Source organism: Crocodylus siamensis, chromosome 9, assembly GCF_052110815.1.
Source record: "Crocodylus siamensis isolate JL-2025a chromosome 9, ASM5211081v1, whole genome shotgun sequence".
Lineage (NCBI taxonomy): Eukaryota > Metazoa > Chordata > Crocodylia > Crocodylidae > Crocodylus > Crocodylus siamensis.
In genome coordinates this window covers 50,000,873-50,028,416 of record NC_143403.1, presented here as the reverse complement: position 1 = coordinate 50,028,416, position 27,544 = coordinate 50,000,873, and the positions used below count along the sequence as shown (strand labels likewise).

Below are 27,544 nucleotides of genomic sequence, written 5' to 3'. Positions count from 1 at the left end.
GACTGGGCTGGGCCGGACGGCTCCTCACGGGCAGGGCGGGACGAGCCAGGCCCGGCGCCGCGGAAGCAGGCTCCTGGTTTCCCTCCCTCCCCCATCCCGAAGTGGTAGCACCCGAGGTGGGAAAGGCTGCGCATGCGCAGTGCGGGCGGCAGAGCCCGGACGGACGTTGAGAGAACGAGGAGGAAGGAGAGAAAATGGCGTCGACGGGTGAGCGCCGGGGCTGGGCCGGGGCGGCGGGACCGGGTCAGGGCCAGGCCAGGAGAACCCAGGCCAGGCCCGGAGAGCGCCCGCACGGCGGAGCGGTCCCGCTGCCGGCGGGGCGGGGCGGGGCGAGGCCGGGCGCGGGACGGAGGCCGCGGCCCCGCCCGAGCGCCCCCCGCCCCCCCCGCCCCGGTACCAGCCCCCTCCCCCTCCCCCTCCCCCCGGCGCCGGGGGGCAGTTCTGGAAGGTTCCGCGGCGCGGGGGGGGCGGACTGGGGCCACGGGGCGGGCGGGAGGTCGACCGGCCCCATTGTTTAACGTGCGGCGGGCCCGGCCCGGCCACGCGGCCCCCGGAGGGACAGGCTGTGCCGCGGCCGCGCCCTCCTGTGTGGGGGTGACCGGGCCGGGCGGGCTCAGAGTCGCTCCGGGGTCGGGGCGCGCCCCCTCCCTTCCCCCCGGCGGCCGTCGCGCCTGGGCTCGGGTCACCTGACCGCCCCCCGCGGCCCCCCCGTCCCCCCGCGGTTCCAGGCCTGTGCCCGCTGTTTGGATGTCTCGGGCGGCGCCTGCGCCGGGAGCCGCCAGGGCCCGCGGGCGAGGGCTCCCACCCGGGCCGGGGGAAGGGAACCGTCGGCCCCGTGAGGTTTTGTCTCGCTGGAACCGAGAGCTCTGGGCAGGGCTGCGCTGGGCACCGAGCTCCAGGCAGGTGCAGGTGGTAAGAACAATCCCAGCATCTCAGCCTGTGGAAGTGCAGGGGGAAATGCTGCTCTGGTCCCGACGACCCGGTCATGCTCTTTGTGCAACTTCATTGGGGAGGGTCCAGGAGTTGCTCCGGTTACAGCTTATCTCTTGCTGCCTCTGTGGCGCTCTTTAAATCATCTCTGCATTAACATCCCTTTGTGTAATTTTTAGGACTGTTAGGACCGCACTACTTTGGCAGCTTCCCTTTGCAGGTTCAGGCTTTAGTAATATCTACTAATTCATCCTGGCTGGCTGTTACATTTTCATTGGACAAAAAGAAAATGTCTAAAAAGTTATGTATTGAAATGAGGTTTACAAAGCTGCTTTTTCCTTCCTGCCTTAAAATTGTCTTAAATGTGTTCTGATCCTTACTCCTTTTCCAATACAGGGGAGCAATTGGTATTAAATAGTTAAAATTTCAACATTTGAATACAGTTGATTTTTTTTTTCTCTTGTAAGAGATGGGATATACTTATACAAATAATTACAGTTCCATTTAAGCAAAAATACAGGCTGAATAACTGTTAGTCTGATGTGATTACATGACAAAAATCTTGTTGTGCAAAGTACACCTTTGAAAATAGAGTTGGCATGTGAGCAACCTTTAATCAGTGTATGATGTTGCTGGGATCACAGAATAAGTAGGATTAAGTGTTTGGTTACATTAAGTACTAGACTGATTTTTGAGTTTTTATTGAAATTCACATACTAAAATGGAGGAACTTTGTTTCCCCTCCCTCCACCCCCTCTTCGGCCATGAAATTCATTCAGCATTTCAGTTTCAAGCAGACTGCCTGGGCTTTCCTAAGCAAATATGTCTTAGACAACTTGAACTTCAGCAGTCAACAGGAATGGTGTGGATGAGAAGATGGAGACTGATGTACATGCTAGGATTCAGTATTTTTTTAAGTGTGTTTGTAAATCTGCTTTGGACTTGAATGGATCAGGTCATTACAAGTTTTATCCATACAAGCTGTCTAAACACTGCTAAAAATGCCTTTCAGTGATGTTGCCTGGAACTTGTAGATGTGTAGTCATAGCAGTGGACGGGTAAATAGATAACTGATTTTTGCCAAAGAAAAGTATTTGCTTGCTTCAAGCAAGCACCTGGTTATCTTTGACTAGCTATACATGTAACCAGGTTACGCTTGTCACACGGCCTCATGACACAATATAGTTCAGTTATATAGTAGTAGATTAATTCTGCCCCTGTACCTTAATACAGTTGTGTACCTGGCACCTTTTGATAACATTTGGGAGCTTGATTAACTGCCTAGCTGCACTAACCACTAAGGGAGTGTTATGACTCTGTCCCCTAATATGGTTTAAGTACTAATTCAATAGATTTTTGGCACTACAAGTGCCATTCTGGGACCTGCTAACTACAAAAATAAAACAAAAACCCAACATATTTTCTTTATTCACCAAAGGTTCTTGTTGCCTCATGACTCATCAGAAAGCCTTAATCTACTGCACTAGTTCACCTTTAACCTTGAGTCTTGCACTTTATAAAATTAAATACTGTAAAGGTGCTTACAGTAGAGACTCCACATGCTGTTAGAACGCTTTTTTTTACAAATATATTAAGTATTTAGTGGGATTTTTTTCCTCCCTGTATTCATCATGGAACTTCCTAGCAGATATTTTTTCTTTTTGTGGAGGAAATCAATGAAGTGTGAGAGAAGAAAATACAAAATGATGTCAGCCTTGTAAATGGACACAAGTTTTATAAAGTAGGTCAGGCTACCTTGACTATCATGTTAAACAAGTGTTAAAGCTAAACCCAACAAGGTTGGATTTTCCCAGAACGAAAAGGACTTTAAAGGAAAGTGTCACTGATTAACACTACCTTAACCCATAAAAGAAATTGTCAGATCTTTTTAAAGGTCTTTTTTTCTACTTAATAAATGAAAATGTTCTTTCTGTGGAGGTGCTATTGTAGCATACCATCATTATATTGATAAGCCTCATATAACAGAACAGGAAAGAAGATTCAGGTTCTGTTGGAAATAAAAGCTTCAGAGAAGGTTTGTCTAAGTGGTGATTTTTTGTTTGTTTGTTTGTTTTGACAAGTCCACATATTTTAGTAAATTGAAAGGGGGAATTAATAAAGGTAGACATGTAATGTAGTATGCTTATTTAGCTAAATTTTGAAGTCCAAAGAGGTAAAAAAGCAAACTAACAAAAACATAATACCTTGGAGGCTGCCAAAAGGAAGTGTAAGAAAATAAGGAAAAATGAGTATTATTACTGAAGGGGGTTGTACAATAGATTCTGAAATCTACTATATAGAGAGTGGCTGTAATGCCCTCTCTGTTTCTAAGGCCTGGTTCATTACTGTCAGGGTACCTGGTGAAGGTGAGATCAGAACAGTTTCTAGTCTGTCTAGTTGCACCTCTCCCACTGTCTTTGAGATAAACCTGAGATGGCAGAATTGGTGAGTGCTCAGTCTCATCTTAGCATACAACTGTTGACCATACTTTCCATGGTGTTCAGCTACAAGGGCTAGTCTCAGAAGCATTGGGTGTGTTCAGTAAAAACACAGGAGGGCAGCAGAGGACATTCTGAAGCTGTGGAGAAGAGGAGGTAGGGGTGGTGAGGCTTATGAACAAGATGAAGGACTGGCTATTGGAGAAATGGATTGAAATAGATGAGTGGTCCTGGGGAAGATGATGGATTGCTAGGAATCGGAGGTAGCTGAGAATAAGAAGGGAAGGACATGAATGAGAGTCAATAACAAGATATAGGAAGGGGAATGTAGAACACCGAAAAATGGAGGAAGCCATATAAGTGAGGAGAGAAGGAAATGGTGATATTTTAAAAAAACAATTTTTTTAAAATACTAATTTGTTAGACCTCTAAGGGTCTTCAAACTAACAGCATTTTTGGTTGTGGTTTATCTCAGATGGTTAACATTTGGGGGAGACTTCCCTGCTACCCTTTCTAATACAACAGTTTTATATCCTTCATTTCAATATGAAATACTGTGTACGCTAGTCAAAAGTTGTATACAGGTAATTACATCTGCATCCCCCCCCCCCCCCAAAAAAAAAAATTTGGCCAATGCTTGAGCTCCCAAAAGCACTCCCAGGCTGAAGTAGGAGGGACACAGACACCTGTATAATTCAGTCTGCATATGACATGGTAGGATGGACAAAAATGATAGCTGTGTTGTTGAAGGTCTTTGACCTCAAGAAATAAGAACCTCTGGTATACAGTACAATTCTGTTTATATAAAAATTAAAAAAAAACACCTCTGGGTTTTTTTCTGGATACATGTACACTTCTAATTACAAGAAGCTAGAAAGATGAAGGAATTAAAGCAGATAAATAACTAAATTCTAGGGGTGTACCAATAGAGATTTTGGGGACTGAGACATGCAGCTGGTAAATCTGTTGTGGACAGGGAAGGGGGAGGAAAGGTGCAGTGAGGAAGTGGGGCTGGGTCAGATGCTGCCCAGCTCGGGCAGGGCATGGGATGGAGCCACTGCTTGTCCAGGGATCAGCTCCCACTGCTGTGTGCACCCCCGGGGGGGGGGGGGGTTGGCCCTGGATCTGCACAGGGGGTGGGGAGGTCATGGGGTAGTTTGCAGCTGCAGGCTAGGGCTGGGGCTGTGCGAGGCTCTTCCTAGTGTGTGGGGGCTGCGCTCAGAACTACGCTTCCAGCACATGGGTAGCAGTGGCACTAGGAGGAGGGCTATGGGAGGGCTGCAGTCACCCCAAATTTTGCTGTAGCCCCTTCCCAGCACCACTGCCTGTCCTGAGCATAGCTCCCATGTGTTGTGAGCACAGTCCCAGCCCATAGCTGCAGCCCACCCCACCCTGCACTCCCCAGACAGCCATGGCTCCATCCTTTGACCTGCTCCAGCTGGACAGCACCTGCCACACTTCCTCCTTCACTACAGGGGCCTTGATCTTCCCTGCCACACCCCTCCCTTCCCCCCCTTCCTCATCCACTACAACAGACTTACCAGCTGCATGCTGCCTGGCTGTGCTCCTCCTGCCTGCATGCTGTGCTGCAGCTGCTCTCATGCACAGGTGTTTATCTGCCAGATTACCAGCCACATCAGGGCAATTTCCAGTACAGTCAATTTTCTTTATATTGGTGCCGATCTGCTATCGGACCAATGCATCAGTGCACTTCTACTAAATTCTTCGGAGTTTCCAACCAGATTCCTTGAATTCTTAGACTTTTGTTTTCTTGGTTAGGTTAACTAACCCTGTTGTACTGTCAAAGTACCAGAATTTTTGCAATTTTTGTGTTACAACATTTAGTCCCAAACTTTTCAACTAAGTTAAATCTAATGGCTTGAGTAGGTATGGTAAACCTAGGGGACACACAATTTGAACAATTCGTGTCTTTTTGTATTCTTTTATGCACGCTGTACTGAATCTGGGAAGCATTTGGAAGTGGTAATTAGTTTGGCAAGTGTGGGACTTTTCCTGTTACCATTTGCCTTGGATGCATTTGTAAAGTATTTTCAGTTCTCTTTCAAACAAGTGTTCATTTGAAGCTGTGATCCATAATCATCTCAAATATAGCTTTGTAATTACCATATGGGTATGTATTTCCCATCCCTATAAAAAGGGTATATAAATACATATAATGACTTGCCTATATTTTCTAAATTTCAGTTTCTCTAGATCAGAGCATTGACTTTGATCTGGGCTCTAGAGAGAAAAATCTGGACATATACTGCCAGTTGAATGTCTTGAAATTTGTTTGTAGGGAACCTGTTAACACAATTTTCCAGTAATTCACTTTAGGCCATTAAAGTCAAAATACAAGGAGCAGACGGTGCGTTTTAACTTTGCCATTTTGAATGGTCTCCTAAACCTATTTTCATGTGTCAAATAGATAGAATGTTTCTTTTCTTTAAGAAACAAAATCCCCACTACTATGCTACCACTCTTGCCAGTTGGCAGTTACATTAAGGTGGGATCTTCTAAAAACTGCTGCAGCAAAGTTTAGGTAATAAAGGAGGAAGTTCTTCTTTTGAACCCAAATGCTAAAAACCATATTTACCTAAAGTACATATTAAACTCTGATTTCAGATAGTTTGTAGTGGCTTTCCTTTTCCAAGCAGCTAGAAGGAATTCTGGCAATTTACACTCTTTATTAATGTTCCATTGACATTTTTTTTCTTCTCCTTCAGATTATAGTACATATAGCCAAGCTGCAGCCCAGCAGGGGTAAGTAAAATTGTGATCTTGTTATTTATGTTTTTAAAAGAGCTTAAGCTATCTTCCTCTTTAAAGAAGTGTATAATCAGTGTGTTGTATTTCTCAACTCACACATGTGAGTTGATCCCAGTGCATTCTTTAAATTGGATAATGTAATGTAAAATTCTGAGAACTGTAACAAGAATGCTTTAGGAATACTGAAAGTGTCTTTTGCATAAAGTAATGTATTAAGAGTGGCTGCATGTATGTAAAGTAGCTGCATTTATAAATTTCATTACATTCATTTTACAGCTACAGCGCATATGCAGCTCAACCAGCTCAAGGATATGCACAGACCACCCAGGTAAATTAAAAGAATTTTCTAACTGCTACAGAGTCCAGTGTCTTTTAGTAAATTGGGAGTGTTGAAGATGTGGCCCATGGATCAGAACCAGCCTGCAGAGCTCTGTTGTCTGGTCCCTGGTGCTGCCTCTGTGTCTGAGATGACCCTCAGGGTGCCAGAGGGACCCAGCCCATAGGGCTTGATGCACAACCCCCATAATACTTGCAGGCCTTCCACCCCCTGGCTCATAGTCCTGGGAAGAAGGGGTGGTGGTGCATCATGTATTGAATCTGGTGTGAGGAAGGAAGCAGGGGAGTCCATAGGCCTGCCAGATGAGTTTCATACCCCTGCAATAAACTAATCAGAAACTTACAGGGCATAAAACAACCAGTGAAATATGCTTTCTAATGTCAAAATACATCTTCAAAAATTTTCCTGATGTTAGTTCAGTTTCAACCTCAAAATCATTCTCTGAACCTGTTTCTTGTTAAATGTTTCTAGCTTAAGATTGCTTTATCTGAGAGAATCAAGACAAGATTATTATTGGTTTATGTTTGACAGTTTCTCCTGTTTGTGGATGTTTGAGATGGCAATGCAGAAGAGAGAGACCTGTTAAAGTAGGATAATTTATATTTGCAAAATGGTAACAGTTAGTGGATAAAGTAAGAAAAAAGAACAGGCTGTAGGTGAAGGTATTGTTCCTAGAACTATTACATTTTCAGTAGGCTAAGATTTCAAGTTGAGGGTATTCTTTAAAAGGCAGTTTAAAGTGTTTAAAGGAATGTGTCTGTAGACGCTTTCCAAAGCAATTTTAAAGGTAAACAAAGTTTCCTTTTAAAAATACAGTTTATAAATTTACAAATCTTTTTCTGTTGACATCACTTTCCAGGGAGGGGCATACCACACCCGATCCACCAAGGTAGTTCAGTACCTATTTCCCATTGATTTCACGAGGTGTTAGGGAACTAAATTCCTTTCTGAATTTGGGCCTGACGCTTGTCTTCACTACATTGTTAGCTCAAAATAGAACTCAAATATTGCCCTAGCTCATCACCTATCCACGCTTGCCAATTACTGCTTCATGTTAAATGGTATTTTTAGCTTTTAGTTAGTTGGACCATGGCACAGGTCTGGATTTGCTTAAAACCCAGGCTAGTACAGGTTTCCCGGGCTTTATGCAGGTTCTGTATGTGTGAATTCAGTCTTATGCAATGACCCTTTTATGCTAGAAATTTGTTACATGCAAGGTAAGTTCGCTCTTACGTGATCTGTGTGCTGGAAGCTTGCAGTCAGCTGGTTTGTGCAGTGTATTGTGGGAGTGACAGCTTAGGTGGAGGAAGACAAAATTATGTCGGGGGCTGAGCTGGGTGGTGGTGCTCAGACTGAGCTGGCTAGCCCTGTCACTGCAGTGCCCTGGGAGCCATAAAGCTGCCTGGCAGCAATTTCTGTGGCCACCACTCAAGGCAGCTGGTGCCCGTACTTCTGCAGCTGCCCTGAGAGCGGTACCACACTACATCAGTACAGTTGTGAGGTCAGTACAGTGGAAGTCTTGGAACATATCCCTATTTGTTACATTGTAAAGTGGGTTCCCTTGATGTGAATTTGAGTTATGTGCCATTTTCCAGGAATGCATGTATAGGATGAAGTGAGGGAAACCTGTAATATAATAGGGATACAGCCATTTAGTTTTAATTCCTAAGATGCTGGTCCTGTCATTCGGTGATAATTAATTAAATCTCTTTGTAGCTGGAGTGGTGTACTGTAGCCATTATGATTAGTTTACTTCGGTAGTGGAGTAACAAGCCCTTGAGGCTTGTTTACACTCATAGTTTATTTGGTTTAAGATAAAGCTTGGTAGCTATTTCTGAACAGATCCATGTGACTGCTGTTTTTTTAGAATAAGCATACCTGCATATGGAGTCACTCAGAAATAGCTGTTTCTGAATAACTTTGTATGTAGACAAGCCCTTTAGTGGTTTTGAAAATACTGTTTTTGATATAGCAGAGAGTCCAGAGAGTCAGTTAACTGGAAGGTTTTTTGTTAACAAACCAATCAAGTCACTGTTCAGTTTGCTTGTAGGCGAGTCCTCTGTGTGTTGTTTATTTACTAATGCTTTGAGGTTTTAAAACAGTACCATATCATACCTTGATTTCTTGGCTCTTTTAAAATATGTGCTGTACAGTACAGTAACTAAAGTATTGCTTTCAGCACTTCATGCTATAATATTTGATTATCTAGAAAAATTAATTCATTAGAATGATGGTGATGCTAATTATTCTGGATAGTCAAAGTACTGTTGTATCAAAGTATGGACGTGGACACATGTCTGGGGAAGTTCTGGCCTCTGTATGAAAATACACGAAACCAATTTATTAGTATATTGAAAACCTAAATAATGTTACACTCAGTGCTGAAGCAGTTTTGAAGTGACCCAGATTTTATTTCGCAACGTTGGTATTAGAAGTATAGTTTAATCCTGCTGTAAATGCTTATTTTCCTGTATAACTTTAAACACGTGAATATTCCTATCATAATCAATGGGATTATTCATGTGAATAGTTTTATGATCCCATTAAAGTGCTTGAGAGAGCAGGACCTTAAATTTCCATGTTCTGCTTTACATAAAGAGTGGTTATAAGGAGGATGGAGATGAACTGTTCTCTGTAGCCACAGAGGATGGGAGAAAGAGCAGTTGGTCTTAAACAGCAGCACAGGAAAACTTAGGTTAGATATTAAGATGAGCTTTATTCTGAGAGTGGCTAAGCATTGGAACAGGTTACTCCGGGGGTTCTCAGACTTTGTGATACCACGAGCCGAGGTGGTAGATGGTGGGGTATGGGGAGCTTGCACTTGGCAGCCACCACCCCTGTTCTAGCACTCTGTGCTGCTGCCATGTGCACCCCCGGGAAGTTGTTTGCAACTCCCCAGAAGGTTGCAACTCGGTTTGAGAATCCCTGGGTTATTCCAAGAAGCTGTGGAATATTCATGCTTGGAAGTTTTTGTTTCTAAGAGCAGGTCAAACAGACACCCAACAGGGATAGGATCATGCCCAACAAAAGTATTTTAAGCAGGGGTTTGCAGTAGATGACCTCCTGAAAGTAGGCTTTCCCACTCTACTTCTTCTGTGATTTTGTGTGAATTTGCTAAATACAAATGAATCTGCTAGTCATGGCACTTAAAGACAGTATTTATAAATTAATTATACATGTTAATCTAAAACTGCTGGGACTTTGCAAAGTCTCAACTTGACTTAAAAATTAAAAAATAAAAATGTTGGGTGACTTAAGGCACTTCATACTGCTCCATGTTTTAGTTGGTCTTGTTTTAAGTTTTGTCTGTATACATCTCTGTAATAAAACGGTGATCTCAGCACTTGATTAAATTCATGTAATCTTTGGAGCAGACCTATGGGCAACAGAGTTATGGAACTTATGGACAACCTACTGATGTCAACTACACACAGGCTCAGACAACTGCAACATATGGGCAGACTGCGTATGCAACTTCTTATGGGCAGCCTCCAACTGGTAAGAGCTATGCTACTGTTGCAAAACTTTTATTTTACTGGGGAAATCTTAAAAGTCTTGCCTTATCTGTATTGGAACTTTCTGGCCTGCGCAGGTATTGAATAGATTTGGGTAACTGTGATGTGGATACAGTGTTCTTTTGATAACCTTTTTATTTATGGAGCTGTTGTTTAAAATTGTTCCAAGATGTGGGTGGGGTGAATACCAGGAGTAAATGTACCCATTTATTTTGTCATGGAATATTTGGATGCTGGTTCATGCTGTGGAACTAGATATAACTACAGAATGTTCTTTATGGAACGGGGGAAAAAGAAGTTGATAACTGAAAATGTGTACTCTGGGCATCTTTTGCCCTCATATGGAGAACCTTTCTAAACTCTTCAGTTACTTGAAATTCAAATTAGTTAAAGTGACTGTTTTCCTGTTCTGATAGTATACCCTCTACTTTTTGTCTTGTGCTTTCCACAGTAGAAGGGACCAGTACAGGTTTGACTATCCTGCTCAATCTTGCATGGAAAATGTTGTTTCATTCTGTCTAACCTTCTGATGTTAACCCTTTAGGTGTTTTCATTTGTTTTAGCCTAAAAGCTGGTAACATTACAATAAATGTACAGTGCTATTCAAAATTTGCTAGTGTTCCTTGTCTATATAATGAGTATCTTTCATAAACTCCTCTGAGTGACATGCTTTATGAATAAAGCTGTACCATGATGCTTCGGGTGAATATGTCTTGTATTTACCATTTCCTAAAGGGTAAACAGCATGATTAGACATGTTCAGATGTATCGACCACCACCTTTGCATGTTCCATGTTATGTCTCTGGGTTTCTGATTCAGATGCATACCTCACATCTTCATAAATGCTCTGTAAATGATTTGACTTGTGCTCTTTAACTGGAGCTCATTCATAAAAATGTCTTGATGTTTTGAGAAAAATAACTCCCCTGGAGAAACTGGATGCATCATTAAACTGTATTCTGCTATATTTGGTTTGAACCAGGCAAGAGTCCATGAACATAATTTGGTTCTACTTTAGCTAAGTCACATTCTGTCTGGGGTTTTACATGGGTCATCTTTTCTTCATTAAAAATAAACATAATTGAAGTGGAAGGTCCTTAAGGGTTCCTTAGTAATATTGATACAAGAACAGACGAAGCATACCTGTGGTAATATCTGGCCATATAATCTACTGGTGGATTTTCACAAAGAAAAGTGTGGAGAAAAAAATTACCCCATAACGCCCGTATTCGAGTAATTACCTAATGGCTCTGTTGTTGCATGTGGAGGAGGAATCTTATTGATAGCAATCTTATTTTCTGAAGAATGGGAACCAGTAGCGTTTGACTGTAGTAATTGCAGTTTCTCTAGGAGTATTTAATTGTTCTGTCCTCTAAAGTAGTTTAAGGTTAGAAATTAATAGGGACAGGGACAGTAATCATGAAAGAGAAGATCATGTAGCAGGTTAAAGTATGATTTTTACCTTGATCTGTGTGGTATGCATTCTTGTCCTTATCCATGGCAGAGCTGCTTATATGCTGCGCCAAATTCCTTTTCCATATGTTTTTTTTCCAAACTACACCATTCCTCCTTAGGAGTGTGTGCTGTGCAGATGTAAAGTGGTAGAGCAAGAAAGGAGCCTACTTCAAAGCCTGTTAAACTTTTACTCTTGGCTTTGTTTACCAGTGAGGTTCTGTCTAGTTTTTCATATTAAAACTTGCAGTGCTGTTGAGGACATAAACTTTAATACCTTAAAAAGGATCAATGGTAGACTTAACAATTTTCATAATTAAATTTTAGTTTAACATTCTCTAGGAACTAACTGGCTTTTTATTTTGAGCACCGCATTGTATAGCTGAGTAAGTGCAACAATTTTTTAGTTTAATTAAAGTGGCTGTAAGTTGCTAAGGCAGTTAAAGCCTCTGAAGGAAAACCTACCACAGCCCAGAAATAGCTTGGTGTCGAGGCCTACAGAAGTAGCAGAGCCAGTTCTTCTACTACTTTGGCCCAGAATAAGGCTGCTTTAACCTGCCTTGGGCTTCCATTGAAGCTTATGCAGTCTTCCCTCTGCTACATAGCTGTCTGTTGACACCTGTTTGCACCTTGGCACATAACTGAGGTAATGCAATTAAACTTTTTTCTGTATTGTCATTCCATTTTTGATAGCATAAAGAACGGGGGCGGGGGTTATGACCATGTTTGAAACGCTTAGAGAGCAGATTAATAAGCAAAATCATAGCTAGTTCCTTAATAATCTTGGTAAATACACATGAATTGATGTGCACCAAAAATAAACAAATAGATCTGTCATGAAATATTTGACACATTAATAGAAATGCTCCTATTGTTTAGAATGAATGTATAGAATTTAAAAAAGTCAAAGACAAATCTTTAATGACCAAATGACTGCCATTAAGTAATCCTATCCTCTTGGTCACTGTTAACATTTCAACAGTAAATTTACCTGTGGTTAGGTTCATATCCTACTACAATGTAGAGTAACTCATTATACAAAAATAGAATGGAGGGTGAACAAAATGTTCTACATCTTGATTCTTACTGGTGATAAATCAACTAGGCAACAGGCACTGCCAGCATACAAATGCCATGGTAGCTTGTTACACTGTTTAGAGACAGTTGTTTGAAAACTGCTATCAGCTGAAAAGAAATCAGTTATTTCAGAATAAAATCATTATTTTTGTTGAATTGAATTTGAGGACCAAATCTTGCACGCTTCTTCTCATACAGAATTCATCTAGCCTTTGGTAAGAGTTTTGCTTCCATCTTTTGAGGGGAAACTGAACCAGTTAAGGAATAACCTGAACTGGATTTTCTGAATTAGACTGTCGGTGTTCTTAAATTGAGTGATATAGTAAGGAAAAAAAGGTAAAAGAGCCTCTGAATATTTTAGGGTAAGTGAGGGTTAAATGATTTAAATTTCCCCAAGAAATGGAACTTATATGTTTAAAAATGCAGTTCTCATTGCTTTTTCTAAACTTGGCTATTGCTCTGGTGATGATAAAACTTATACCGATGAGATCCTATATCGTTTTACTTTTACCGATGCAGATTTAAATATTAATAGTACTTCTACAAGCAGTGTGCCAAGGCTGGATTTCACAACTGTTAAAATGAATGGTTCTTTCATATTGCTGGAGTGAAATACTGTGCTGGTCTTTAACATTCTGAAAGCTGTGCTGTCTGCTTTTGGTTTGAGGTGCAGTATTGTCATCAGTTGTACCAAGAAAAGACAGTCAGATATAACCCCCTGCCCTGCAACAGGTTCCACATATATGTAGCCTTAGGACCAGCGTTCTTTGTTTTTGTTGCAGATTTCACCTTTGGTCATTAGGAATTGCAGTGAGTGCCAAGGGCTTAGTTGAAATTAGAGTTCTTCTAACTTTAGAGTACTGCCAGTGCATATGAAATCTTGTAGCTCACCTAAACTATCATAAAGGCAATTCCATTTTTGTTAAATTGGTTGAATGTGTACAACACTAAAAATGTGTTTTATTTTTACATCCTTAAATGCCACCCTCTTAAATTTTTTTCCTCACACTTACGCTCTAGAACAGAGATTGGTTGTTCACAGGCCACCTAGACAAAAATGAATGATGAGAATATTATGAAAATCAAATGTTATTGCTATTTGCTTCAGTTCTTTTCCTAGAGGAAGGGAGAATACATACTCACTCTTTGGCATTTCTAGTTTGACTGAATTCTGACACAACTGCCATTCAGAATGCTGGGATCCATGTGGAAGAATTGAACTTGAGTTGGGTACTACAGTAATACTCAGAATGCTGAACTGAAGTTGGTTTTATACCTTGGTTTTACAGCTCCTCTGAAATGTGCTGTGAGGTAGCTTCCTTTTTCAATTCTTTCTCTTTAAATCCTATGTCATGAGCTCGGTAGGCAAGGACTTTGTCGCAGGTCACTCGTGTAGCGCAGCAAGCAGTGGAAGCACCTTTATGCATTCTGAAAACTCTTGAGCATGAAAGAAAGTTAGATGCTAACTTGTAATTTTTTCTGTATTGGAGATAATTTCCCCTCTGAAAATGAAGGAGTTAGAAACAAGGGACTGGGGTGGGGAACACTATATGTAATTACAAGGAAGAATACATCACAAGTATTTTAAGTACAATAAAATAAGTTTCTTCTTTACTTGTTAATTTTTAACTGAGGCACAGTAGGCCTGAGATAATGGTCTGCTGTTAGCTAGTAGTGGAAATCAATCAACTTTTCTGTAAGAGCTTAAAACCCTTTATAGTTTTGGAATCAATCAGCTCTTGGTAACCAAATTATTTTTTAAACTGTAGGATTTGGCATATTAAATGTTTAGGTTAAAATTACATTATTTAAAAAGTTGTTGTTTAATACAACTATTTTTTTGAAGAATTAGAATGAAATGACAAAACAGGGTCAGCTCTATCATATGACCAGTCTGAGCTGGAAAAATCAATAAAATAACATTGCTTTGATGTACACACTCAGTGTGTAAGAGATGGAATATTTCTTTAAAATAACTTTCAAATATTTATTTATATTGATCAAACAAAGGTATATTAAATTGTTGAAGTCTTTCCATAGCTTAAATGGAAGTGGATTAAAGAAGGAGAAACAGTCTGATTTCTTATGTTTCATTTGTGAGGTACCCCTTCTCTCTAAAGTAGTAAATGCAGAACAAAAGCATGCACTCCTTTCCCTTGCAAGCATATGTAATTTTTTACATGAATAGTACTTTAAAAGATGACCTATGAAGGACTTGCTTAAAAGCTAGGGTTCTGCCTTTTTTAAGAAAGTCTGAAAGGGTGAAACCGATTCAAAGTTGTATAACTGCTTAGAGATTTTTGTTGTTTTTTTTTTCAGGAGGAGAGAGAAAGGGGTCATATATTTTATTTTGTTTACTTTAGAGTAAACTCAGTAATGTCACCTGCTCTTCCCTGTTTTGGAAAACTTTCCGCATGTTTCAGCTTTTGTTTGGGGTTTTTTTTTTTTAATTGGTCATTAAAATTAAGTAACTGAAGTGGTATTTTGATATGGACTGAAGTAACTCATTACTCCTTTCATTCTGTTGATACGTGTGATCTCCTGCCATTACTTCTCTAGCCTTCAGCCAGAGCTGAAAGAATAGGCTGGAATTTGCAGTCTTAAAGCAAAGAAAGAGAAGAAAAAATGGTAAAAACCAATGCTTGGAAGCAAAAGAAAAAGGCCCTCACATGCCAGAAAGAAGAAAAGAGGAGGACAAACTAAATTTTTCAGATTGTGTATTGCTCATTTTAAATTAAATTAAAATCAATGACTTTGTAAGCTCCAAATAAGAATCATGAGCAACAGTAAAACTGTTTGAAATGTGAAAGCTATAACTCAACTGTCAGTCTGACCAAACTACTATTTATCTAGGTTATACTACCCCAACTGCCCCTCCAGCTTATAGTCAGCCTGTCCAGGGATATGGCACAGCTGCCTATGATACTACAACAGCTACCGTTACCACCACCCAGGCTTCTTATGCAGCACAGTCCCCGTATGGCACCCAGCCTGCCTACCCAACCTATGGGCAGCAGCCAGCAACATCTGCACCTGCGAGGTAATGTTGTCTGTCTTTTTAAATAAGGTTAATTTTCTTACCTATTGTTAAGAGCCCTTTTTTGATCGATTAAAGAGCAGCACCAGATATATTTGGGTCCACTGCTCTTTCTTTCCATTTTTGATTTTGAGTATTGCTGTGTGTTTTATCCTATTTTGTTAGGGCCTAGGGTTTTTCTCTCCAGTGTGATGAATCAGTGATATTGCCAGTTGTGGCAGGAACTACTAGTGATGAACAAAACAGTTCAGTTGGCCAGAAATATAGTACAGAAAATTTAACTTTTGTCTAGTCACTGAGTTAGGGGGTTACTTAAAATAGTGTTACCTAACATGCCCTTGTGCCTGGATTTTGGAACAGGTGTACATGGATGACTTCAGATGTAGATCGTATAAACCATCTCTGGCCTATGCTTATACCAAACCTTTTACTTAATTGATTATTCAGTATATAAAAGAGGTTTATTGGAAGGAGGGAAGGTGGGACTGGCATTTAAAAATGGGGTTTAGGGCAGTGATTACAAATAGTTTAGTCATGTATAGACATTAAACTATTTTGTTTAGTAAGTACTTCAGGTTTTGATGCAAAAGCCAAAAGTGTTGTCTACCCAAGGCAACCTTTAGGTCAAATTTATCAAGTAGAGTTTAGAGTTCTCAAACAGTATTAGTGTTCTGAAGGGATTATCTGCATCCTTATTGCAAGATGAACTGTGGCAGAGATGTGCTTTTGATACAAGATAACTCATTATTGCTCAACTTTTCTTTTAGACCCCAGGATGGCAGCAAGCCAGTGGAGACTAGCCAACCTCAGTCAAGTACAGCAGGCTACAGCCAGCCCAGCCTAGGATACGGACAGAGTAACTACAGTTATCCTCAGGTGCCTGGCAGTTATCCTATGCAGCCAGTCACCGCACCTCCATCCTATCCTCCTACAAGGTAACTGCTCCAGAAAACTAAATTTATTAATGCTGGATTTAGAGCATAAAACATGGGCAAATCCTTGTGCTGCTGTTTTTTTTGTCAGTTTGGGTTTTTTTAAGGAACTTTCCTAGTTTGCAGAAATGTAAAATGCATTGTGCTTTAATTGCTTGCTCTTTAAAACTCTTCTTGACACACTTGCAAGAGATTGCCCCCTTTGGCCAGTTTTTTACTTTCTGGGTCAAAGAGGGAGGATAAACAATTGTGATGGAGTTAAGTCCCTGTTGAAGGAGGCATATCTTTAAAGGCAGGCATGCCATAACATTTAAAGGTGAATATTTCTGTAATGTGAAAGGTACCTATTAACCTGTAACATGTTGTTGCCTAATATTTTGAGTCTTGAAGAAGGAATGGTTCAGGTTCTGATCCCTTCGCTCCTTTGCAGTGTTAGCTTTTGATATTCTTTTTTTTTTTTTTTGTAAAAGAAGAAGAATTATCAGTTGAAGTGTTGATCCACAAATGTAAAACAACCTTTCTTTTTTAATTACTTGGTGAGTTAGAAAAAACTGAAACCCTGATAGCAAGTTTGGTTTATTTTGTTGGAAACATTCATGAAATAACAAGTAATTATTCTTCTTGTGTTTAAAAGTTGGTGAAATAAACTACAGATTGAAATTTAATCCAGCATACATCTATAATCTCCTGTGGTGCTAAAATCCTGTACTGGCAATGTCTGTTTTCAGACATTTACCTGAATCTATTTGTTCATATATTTTGCTAGGAAAACACCCTTCATCTTTACCCACTCTTCCCACCCCCAGTGATTTATATTTACCTCTTTCTAGTGCTGTTAAGAACAAGGGACCATACTAAAAAAACTTCAGCAGCCTGGCTCGGATGCTTATTTCTTTTGTAGTACTTGTAGATCAGCACCTGTAAACTGACTGCTTTTTAAAGAACTTGTAATAATGCAGGCTACTTAAGACTTGCATTGTTGTCTAGTTAGGCACTTCTGCAGCCCATTCTGTAGGGGATTTGATTTAGATGTTTTCTAAAATCACTTGTATCTTTCAGCTATTCATCTACACAGCCAAGTAGCTATGATCAGAGCACTTACTCACAGCAGAGTTCCTATGGGCAGCCAAGTACCTATGGTCAACAGACAAGCTATGGTCAGCAAAGCAGTTATGGGCAACAACCACCCACTAGTTATCCACCTCCAACTGGATCCTACAGCCAGGCCCCAAGCCAATATAGCCAACAGAGTAGCAGCTATGGCCAACAGAGTGAGTTTGCTTAACATCTTTTGTTACTACAGGACTTGTATCTTGCTTTATACTTGCACAGTACAAATGAAACATACTGGTAAATTCCTGAAAGAGGCTTTGTATGTGTTCAGTGTTAGAACCCAGATGTGATGTATATTAAATAAGACCCTTGCAAGCATATTGATGGTAATACATTTAATCTGTTGCATTTGTTTGGCTTTCCCAATTTTGCTGCAGTTGTGATGCCCTGCCCCTGACACTTCTGGAGCATGGAAGTGAGCAACTCGTTAATGTGTGTAGAAACACAGATTTATATGAATGGTTAAAATGAGCAAAGCTACTTTGTGACCAGTAGTTCTGTCAGCAGATAATTCTGTAGATGCTTGACTGCCTGGGAGTAGCTTCAGGCTTGATTCTGTAAATGTAGTGCAGTGCACCTTTCTTGAAATGAATCACTGCATTAAGATCCACATATAACAGTTGTTCCTCAGTATTGCTAGGATTCTTGGTACTGAAGGCATGCGTGTATAAGGAATGGGCCGTTCAGAATAAGATTGCTGCCATCTGAATATCTTCAATACTAATTTTCCACAGGTTCATTCCGTCAGGACCATCCCAGCAGCATGAATGTATACGGACAAGAATCTGGAGGTTACTCAGGCCCAGGAGAAAATCGGAACATGAGCGGCCCTGATAACCGGGGCCGGGGACGAGGGGGATTTGATCGTGGAGGCATGAGCAGAGGTGGGCGGGGAGGAGGACGCGGTGGAATGGGGTAAGAGCAAATCTTTTCTCTCTTTACCTAATTCTGTTTTACCCATAGGATTGGAAGTGGAAAGAGGGGACTGAAAGATTGAAATGTACAACCACATTTCCATGGAGAACACTTATCCATAGCAGGCTTGCTTCTAGTCCATGGAGATGTCATCCTAGGGGAAGTAGGGGCAGGAGCTATTTTTTTTTCCTGCAGCTGGTTGGGTTTTGGGGAATTAAGGGTGTAGCTAAATACTGAACTTTCAGCTCCCTTCGTGGTTATCAAGAGGTAAAATCCTCTGGGGTTTAACAATAACTGGATAAAACACACACAAACCTTCCAAGAGATCCAAGATTCACTTTCTTTGCCTCATTACTGGGATCTTGATGTTTCAGGTATGTACATAATGGAAGCCTAATGTCAGGTATTATAATGTCTGTCTGTTTGTACTAGAAGTAGCACTTGGAGCTACTATCATAACTGAATGTGTGGGTCAGATTATTGCCGTTGCAGCCATGACTCTAGAATGGCCAGAGTAAGTAGAGCTTGGTTGTGGAGAGTGAAGGAAAAGCCAAGAGCACAAAGATCTGACTTGACTTCCCCAATGGAGCTCTCGGGTGGTCTAAAATCAGTTTGGTCATTTTAACTAATGGCATAATCTTGTTTAGTAAGCCTATTTATTCAGGTCCGTACTTGATATCTCCCTGTCTCTGGTGTCTGTTTTAATAAAGGTGAGGATGATGAACTAATATCAAAAGCTGATATAAGGAAGGGTGTAGCTTTGTGTGTGTTCTGTCCCTCTGTAACATAGTTTAAAGCTATGCAGACTGTCATCACTACCAGTTGGATATGGGGAAGTGGGAAGTATAAAACATCAGGGCGATCTTGCTAAAACATTAGTTTTATTTATCTGGCTGGGGCAGTCCTACAGCCATTCATAATGTGCTTTTTTATAACTGTTGGATTAATTGAAGAAGTTACTGTCATTCTGCATAGCTTACCTAAAATGTATCCAGACAGCTTGAAATCTTTATTGGAGAAATGCAGCCACTTGATTTTTTTTTTTTTTTTTTTTTTAATGTAATTGTAAGGATTTATATTAATATTGCAACACATCTGACTTCATAATTGGCTTGGATGGAAGAGTTCCATTGTTCTATATAAAGATTTCAGCCATAATGTATTTCTCTAATGTGTTTAAAGTAGATGTAGACACTTGAAATTACTATCATCACATTTTAAAACTTCTAGCCATCTCAGTACTTTACATTTGCAAAAGATTCACAAATTTTTTCTCTCTAATTTTACCCCTGTAATCAGAGATTAAATGGCTTTTTGTAGTGATTTCCAGTGGAGTAGAATTTTTGAGGGGCCTCTGCTTTATGAATGTAGATTTTTCTACTGTCCGTAGAAACGGTGGCCTTTCCATGAAGCAGTAGGTTCAGCACCAAGGGGGCAGGGTAGGGGAACTCGGCCCTTTTTATCATGCTGTGGTGATGGATTTCAGTGTCTCCTGCAGGTAAGGAGCTCAATGTTATTAACATGCCCTTTTTCATTGACTCAATTATTTTATATTTTCATTGGCTGTTAAACATGGAAACTTTTTAACATGCTTTGTCGCATTTATATGCTACAGGTTACAAAGTGAGAGCCTTGTATACACTTCAATACTTAAAAAGTACCCGTACTCAGTACTCAGCCGGCAGCATAATGAAAAGTGGGACTAGACACGGTGTCCATATGGAGAGGAAAAATATACATAGAATATTTTTAATCAAATGTATTCATTGTATAAATGGAATCCTTCTGTAACTTTGGTAACTGCATACTTGTTGTTTGGTAATAAAAGCAGAGGAGGTATACTACTTTAGAATTGTGTAACATTAAAAAGTGTAAAACATGTGTTTAAAGAGAGAGACATTACATATATGGTGTGTACTTTTAAGAAAAAAAGGAAGCAAAGCTGCATGCAACAGCTTGGAACTGTGTATTTAAAACCTTTTAGGTATTAAAGGTGCAATATTTGCTAGAAAATAGATGGTGCGCTCCCTCCTCGATTCCCTCCTACCAAACAAACCCATCCTCTCAAAAAACAAAATCCATTTCAGGTGGCATTTTCCTAGCTAGCCAGCAGTTGTAAACTAAGAGCCTAAAGCTTTTGCATTAAAAGCTACAGGCTGTGATTCTACATTGGCCTGTGTTAAGATCTTAAATCCTGTTTTGGTTTGGTTTTTTTTTTTTTTTTGTGTCCACAAAGCTGCACCCCCAGGCCTATGAGCCCTGATATATTTGTAAGTTCTTTTTCCACAGAGACTGTTAAATTCAGTAGTGACCTGAATGTGTATACCTTTATACTAAGGTTTTAATGGAAATGTCATCTGAACTGTGTTCTTCTAGGTATTGCTTATGGTTGTTTCCTGCCTTTATCTGTTAATGTTAGGGATATGGGGCTCAGTTTGCTGTCGTGCTGCCAGAGGCTGAGGGTGCACCTTTATGTACACAGAAAGGGGAGGGAGTTGACCAGTAGATGATGTTAATTATTTTTCTTTAAAAAAATAAAATAAAATCTAGGCATAATTTAAAAGTTCTAAATGTTTTCTTTTTCCCAAGTATTGCACTGATTAATACCAATACAAGTAATGAAAGGGTTCCACAGCAAAAGTGGTGTCTAAAGCCAGACAAACAAGGTTGTGTATGTAAAGGAAATTTGAGCAAGCTGCCCTGAAGAAAGGCATAGTGACGAGATGAGAGAGAGAGAGACAGATGCATTGTTTGGAGATGTTTAGCCAGTGCCATTCTTCCCAGTGAGCCCCAGAGGCTCAGAGCGGTACTGGCTTTTTAAAGGGAAAGGCCTTCATTTCTTCGTTTATCCCCCCAGCAGCGCTGGAGAGCGAGGTGGCTTCAATAAGCCTGGTGGTAAGTTTTTGAGCATTACAATGGATAGTGTTAAAAAAAAAAAAATTTCAGTCAGTTTTTAGAAAAAATATAATTTTTATTAGTTTCATAAGTGGTAAAAAATGACATGTGCAACAAGACTTTAATGGGTACTGCCGGCAATGCCTAGGGGTATAAGGTTTAACCTATGGTTACAGAACAAAGGGTAACGAAGTATTGAGAAACTACTTCTGTAATTTGGGGAGAATAGATTTGTTTGGATTTAATAAAAAAAAAAAAAAAGTAATTTTTTTTTATAAACTTAACACTGATTGGCCCAATAAAGTGTTAAAAAAGCGTAATAGTGGTTAATGGTTTAAAAGGCTGCTAAAATCATAGCAAACTGATCACAGAGTTTAAAGGTGCATTGCTAACATTTTTGCAATGCAGGTCAATTTGAGTTTAACAAACACCATCAAATGGTGGTTGTAAGTAGATAGTTTTGTGTGTGTCAGTTTTTCAGGCTGCAAGACTTGCACTAACAACATTTTATCTGATTTTTTTCCTGACTGGCAGGACCCATGGAAGAAGGACCAGATCTTGATTTAGGTAACTTTTTTTGCATAACTGTTCAGAGTGCCTTCCCACTTAACCTTATCCCCATGTAGCCATCCTTCAGATAACTTGTCCACAAAAAAATTCTCCACCTTATTTCTTACCCATCTGTATTAAATGCCCAAGAATACTCATCCTGTGTAATTCAGTGTCTTTATGAAAATTTCATTTGCTGTTGCCTTTTTGATTAATCAAGCAGCCAGCTAGCTGACTTAAATTTGCAAGCATTCATTAGATCCTTATTCCTTTGTTCAGGAAATGAGGTTCTGTTTTTGAGCAGTTAATGTCTGCTATATCTGAATAGCCAGGGATTAACTTTAAGCAATATAAAAACAAATCTAGTATCTGCCAGTGTAGTGATCACTTCTTTTCTTTTTAAAAAACTTGTCTTCCTTTCTGTGCTCTTCTGCCCCATAGCTTGTGAATTTGTAATCTGTTCTTTCCTATCACGTGCATACAAAGGCACATTTTTACAGTTGCTGTGTCTCAGAATCACCTTATAGTTTTAACTGGTTATAAAGGACCTACTGCAGCAAGGAAATAGGTGTCTAGGCTAAATGGTGGTATGCAGTTACACAAAGGATGTAAAATCCTGGTATGCACTTGCAGATGGTATCAGGTTTTAACACAGATGTTTTTTCTTCAGTAACTAGCAAAAATTTCTCACATCATACCAATATGGTCACTAACCATCCTGTTTTAGCTGTGGTTCACCTGACATATATCAGTGTTATAATGCAACCCATTTAAGATGTCCATGGAGAATGTAGATGCCTGTTTAAGTAATGTGAATGAAACTACCTTTTACTAAATCCAATTGATTTAATTACTGAGAGGGTTTAAATGAGTTTAAACATACCTGCTAATTCACTCGGGAACAACAAACACTCCTGCTTTTCATCCCTGATGTTTGTTTGTTCCATTGTTACCTACTGTTTGTTCTCAGCTGTTTTCACCTCATTAAGGTGTTACCACACCATTACTTATAGGGCTTTGCTGCTGGTAGCACATTTGAAATGGGCAGGACCTCACCAGTTTCTGGAAGGAAACATGAGCTAGAAGGAATGAGCACCTTCCATATTGGGCACTTGTTTTGATTGACAGATATGGTTTAGACTGTATCATGACAGGAAACCAGACCAAAAATCCTCTTGGGTTGGAGGTAAATGGGAAATAAAGCTGAACAAACAAAATGTATGTCTTTATAAGTATACCTGCTGCCTTGTGTTTTGACACCTGGGTTAATTTGATTTCCTTAGGCCCGTCTGTAGACCCTGATGAAGACTCGGACAACAGTTCAGTGTATGTACAGGGACTGAATGACAATGTGACCCTGGAAGAGCTGGCAGACTTCTTCAAACAATGTGGTGTTGTCAAGGTGAGTGACAGCATGTATGTCAAGGACAAGTGTGGAATGAGCAGTAAATCATGTTCCGCACTTTATTCACGGGGCTGAACTCTCAACCTTTTCCATAGATGTCTTCATCATTTACCTACCCCATTTATCTGGAAACCTCTTCCCATTTAACCCTGGAAAAGAGAGAGGATTGCTTTAACTACCCATATTGAGAATCCCTGAAATAAGCTGCAGGTCATCTGAAGAGCCTTTTATGACTTGTCATTCAGTTTTATATTGTAGTTCTAACTGCTGCAGTATTGGAATCCACTTAGAATGGAATTGTTTCCATGTTGGTATTCTTTTCTGAAACATTGGAATATTAGCAGAACTAGGAATAATGGAAGGAGTACAAAATAATGGAAGGAGTCTGTTTTTTAGTCCTAGATAATTACTGGGTGTAAATCAAAGGTTGTAGTTGTGGATTCATCTTAATTCAGTTTTGTCCAATTGCATCTGGCATTATCAGGTACATAAGTTGGTAACCAGATCCTATTCTAAACATGGTTCTTAAATGTATTCAAATTGTAATGGTTCAGATGTTTTTGTGCTCTAAAGGGTCCCTCTGGTGTCAGCTCCCCTTTCTTCAGTCTTGGGGGTTGGGTCATAAGAACAAGATTTGCTTGGTGAGCTTTGTTGACTTAAATTGAATGGGGGAAATGCAGGAAAGACCTTGCCATTCAGCTTAGTATCTAACTTCAAATTAAAGTGAGATTCTGATTTTCTATTAGATGAACAAGAGGACCGGGCAGCCAATGATAAATCTTTATATTGATAAAGAAACTGGAAAACCAAAAGGAGATGCCACTGTGTCCTATGATGACCCTTCAACTGCTAAAGCAGCTATAGAGTGGTTTGATGGTAAGTGATAGGAAAAAAAAAACCAGATGAGAGTAGTTTTGTTTATGATTTTATAGCTAAACTCTCTGGTAATTTGGACTAGGAAAGTGGGTGTTTGCCCTAAGCAGAGGGAAGGTGATAACAAGGTATTAAAAGCAAGATCTGGTTTTCCTTCCAAGATTTTATCTGGGAGACTTTCATATCACATAAAAGAGACTGCTCAGTGCTCTTATTTCCCAGCTAGCATGGGCTCCCTCTTCTAATGTCTGATACTCTCCTCTCTAGAGGTTTTAATCTTGGTTTTTCAGGTCAAGTGGGGACTCTTTCCACCCAAAGACCTCTTGGTATAAGGAAACTTTTCCCTGTGATCACTGACCCTACTTCTCCACAGAATGTTGTGCCAATTTACTCAAGCTTAGTTTCCTTTTTTAATAGTGGAAGTGTGCAAACACAAAAATGAATTTGTATTTTTGAACCTGTATTTTTTTCCTTAGGAAAAGATTTCCAGGGGAACAAACTCAAAGTTACTCTCACAAGGAAGAAGCCACCAATGAATAGTATGAGAGGTGGGATGCCCCAACGTGAACAACGTGGAATGCCTCCCCCACTCCGTGGAGGTAATGTACTGGATCTGGATGAGCTGCAAAGCCGTTGACCCCCTAGCATGCTGCTCCAAGGGTGTAGCCTACTCTGGTCTACATTCTGGGCTGCAGAGATCATCAGTATGTGTTAGAATGAATTAATTCTTTCTGTCAGGTCCAGGAGGTCCTGGTGGTCCTAGTGGTCCAATGGGCCGTATGGGAGGCAGAGGCGGAGACAGGGGTGGCTTTTCCTCAAGGGGACCACGGGGTTCTAGAGGAAACAGCTCTGGTGGGAATGTCCAGCATCGAGCTGGAGACTGGCAGTGCCCCAATCCGTAAGTATATCTGAACTCCCTTGTGCATCTGATTTGTGTCATCTTTTTCTCCTCTATTCTTGCATGTTGAACCTGACCTCACTCCCTCGCTTGCAAGTTACCTGGCATGCTGCTCGGTGTTGCCTTCATCACCTGCAGAATAGCCTAACCTTGTTGTGCTGTCATAACCAGAAACAAATGTGCCTATCCTGAATTGGAACCCCATTGTTCTGTACAAAACAGCAAAAAGACAGGCCTTTGCCCCAAGAACTTACTTGGAATGTCCCAGAGTATTCTTAGTCAAGTCATTTAGGGTAATGTACGTTGCCAGTGGACAAGAATGGCAATGCATCTGAGAGTGGAAAGAGATGCCTATTATGCAGAACTGGTGTGTATATGAAGTAGTCCTCAAGACCTGCAAGATGGAGAAATGCAGGCTGATTGACTTTATCAGTGCCATACAATGTCTGCATGTTAAGAATCTGTTTTTAAGTTTTACTAACTGATGGCTCCATCTAGGGGATGTGGAAACCAGAACTTTGCTTGGAGAACAGAGTGTAATCAGTGCAAGGCTCCTAAACCAGAAGGCTTTCTTCCACCACCCTTTCCACCTCCAGGTATGTATATGCCCCAGTTGTTACTGATAATCTGCTGATTCTGGGAGGCAGTTGTCAAGATGGTGTGCTTCTGCTTTAGCTTTCTGACTAACATGGCTTATGTGCTGTTCTCAAGGAGTGTCTGTTTTTAGTCCTAGATAATTACTGGGTGTAAATCAAAGCCCATTTTGAGCTGCAGAGGCAGCGTGCCACTCACTGCTCTCCCTTAGATCTTCTTCTCTTTTCTTTTAAACTCCTTCCTTTTGTGCCTGCCTGCAGCAGTTCAGTTCTCCAAAGCATCATCATCAACTTGTGTTGCTCCCAGATGGAGTAATTTCTCTTCACCTTGCTGTCTGTATCTCTGAACTCCTTAATGGATCTTGAAAGAGTAGCATAACATTTTTAGTGGGTGTTCAAGAATACCTGTAGTGCCTCCAGTCTTGCATTAGACCCCTGGGGTTACCTTCATGTTGTGGAGTGGCTTAATCCTTTTATACTTTGTTCATTTGGCCTGAGCCAAAGGATTGATGTCTTTGTCAGAGGCTGGCTGTGTGGAGAAACTGGACCTTTTAACCCATAATTTAGGCCAGCCTTTTTGTGGTTCCCCAACAGCCACCAGACCCTGTGCTGCCCATGTTTCTAAAGTTCAATGTACTACCTGTCTACTTGAGTTCATCTGGAAGGCTGTTAGGGTCTCTTTAAAGTCCAGGAACAAGCTTTCTGTTGAAAGGCTTGGTTTTCTATCCAGAGAAGGGAAGTGCTCAGTCTATAAGGCTGTTTTCAAACTAGTGTGGTGATTTTTTTTTTTTTCTTTTTTTCCTGCCAGGTGGAGATCGTGGCAGAGGTGGCCCTGGCGGTATGAGAGGAGGAAGAGGAGGCCTCATGGATCGTGGTGGTCCTGGAGGAATGTTCAGAGGTGGACGTGGTGGAGATAGAGGTGGTTTTAGAGGAGGCCGGGGTATGGATCGAGGTGGATTTGGAGGTGGTGGTGGAGGAGGTGGCCGGCGAGGAGGACCTGGAGGCCCACCTGGACCTCTCATGGAGCAAATGGGAGGTGGCGGCAGAGGCGGCAGGCGTGGAGGACCAGGAAAAATGGACAAGTAAGTATGGAATAAACTGGAGTCTCTTAAATGGACCTGGCAGTAGGATGCTTAGATCTGAGATCAAACCTCTACTGAGTGAAAGGAAGAATAAACCAGGATCTGATTTGATGAAAGACAAGGGAGGAATGGAACTTAAAGTCAATTTCTCTCGATTAGAGACTTGGTGAGCATGGGAGGACAAGGGGTCAGCAGTACAGGGTGGTTCTTGTTCTCTTATGCTAGAAGCATGCCTTTCTCCTTTAATGTAAAGGGAACATCAGTCAGGAGTGTGGGAGTGTTTGTTCCAGAAGCTAAAACTGATCTAGCCTCTTCCTTTGCAGGGGTGAGCATCGTCAGGAGCGCAGAGACCGGCCCTACTAGAGGCAAAAACCCTGCAGAGCTGCATTTACTACCAGATTTATTTTTTAAACCAGAAAATGTTTTAAATTTATAATTCCATATTTATAATGTTGGTCACAACATTATGATTATTCCTTGTCTGTACTTTAGTATTTTTCACCATTTGTGGAGAAACATTAAAACAAGGTTAAATGGTAGTGTGCTGAGTTATTTTTTTTTCCTTTTAAAAAATGGTTGTTTAACTAAAACTAAACCAATGAGAAACCATTGTTGTGAGCATGCTCGGTATCATTGTGTGGAAAACCAGGAGGGACGAGGAGAACTAACTGTAACAATGTTAATGGTTGTGATGTTTTTTTTAAAATAAAATTCCAAATGTTTATAAATGTAA

At 40.6% G+C, this 27,544-nt stretch overlaps 1 protein-coding gene across 3 annotated transcripts; it reads left to right on the top strand.

The window, feature by feature from the left end:
• Positions 1 to 104: 104 nt before the first annotated feature.
• On the top strand, positions 105 to 27,544 carry EWSR1 (EWS RNA binding protein 1). 3 transcript variants are annotated; one of them, XM_090062061.1, is made up of 17 exons: positions 107 to 207; positions 6,095 to 6,131; positions 6,414 to 6,465; positions 9,849 to 9,972; positions 15,373 to 15,559; positions 16,324 to 16,491; positions 17,548 to 17,759; positions 18,336 to 18,516; positions 21,374 to 21,411; positions 21,946 to 21,978; positions 23,244 to 23,362; positions 24,112 to 24,241; positions 24,715 to 24,837; positions 24,977 to 25,136; positions 25,635 to 25,732; positions 26,538 to 26,811; positions 27,135 to 27,544. In XM_090062061.1, the coding sequence occupies exons 1-17, from the start codon at positions 195 to 197 to the stop codon at positions 27,172 to 27,174; spliced, it is 1,989 nt and encodes a 662-aa protein (XP_089918187.1). In that variant the 5' UTR covers positions 107 to 194; the 3' UTR covers positions 27,175 to 27,544. The 3 variants fall into 3 exon arrangements, with proteins under 3 accessions (XP_089918189.1, XP_089918187.1, XP_089918188.1); XM_090062062.1 differs by having other exon boundaries at positions 108 to 207; positions 21,377 to 21,411; XM_090062063.1 differs by lacking the exons at positions 21,374 to 21,411; positions 21,946 to 21,978; positions 23,244 to 23,362; ... (4 more) ...; positions 26,538 to 26,811; positions 27,135 to 27,544 and adding an exon at positions 20,132 to 20,405 and having other exon boundaries at positions 105 to 207.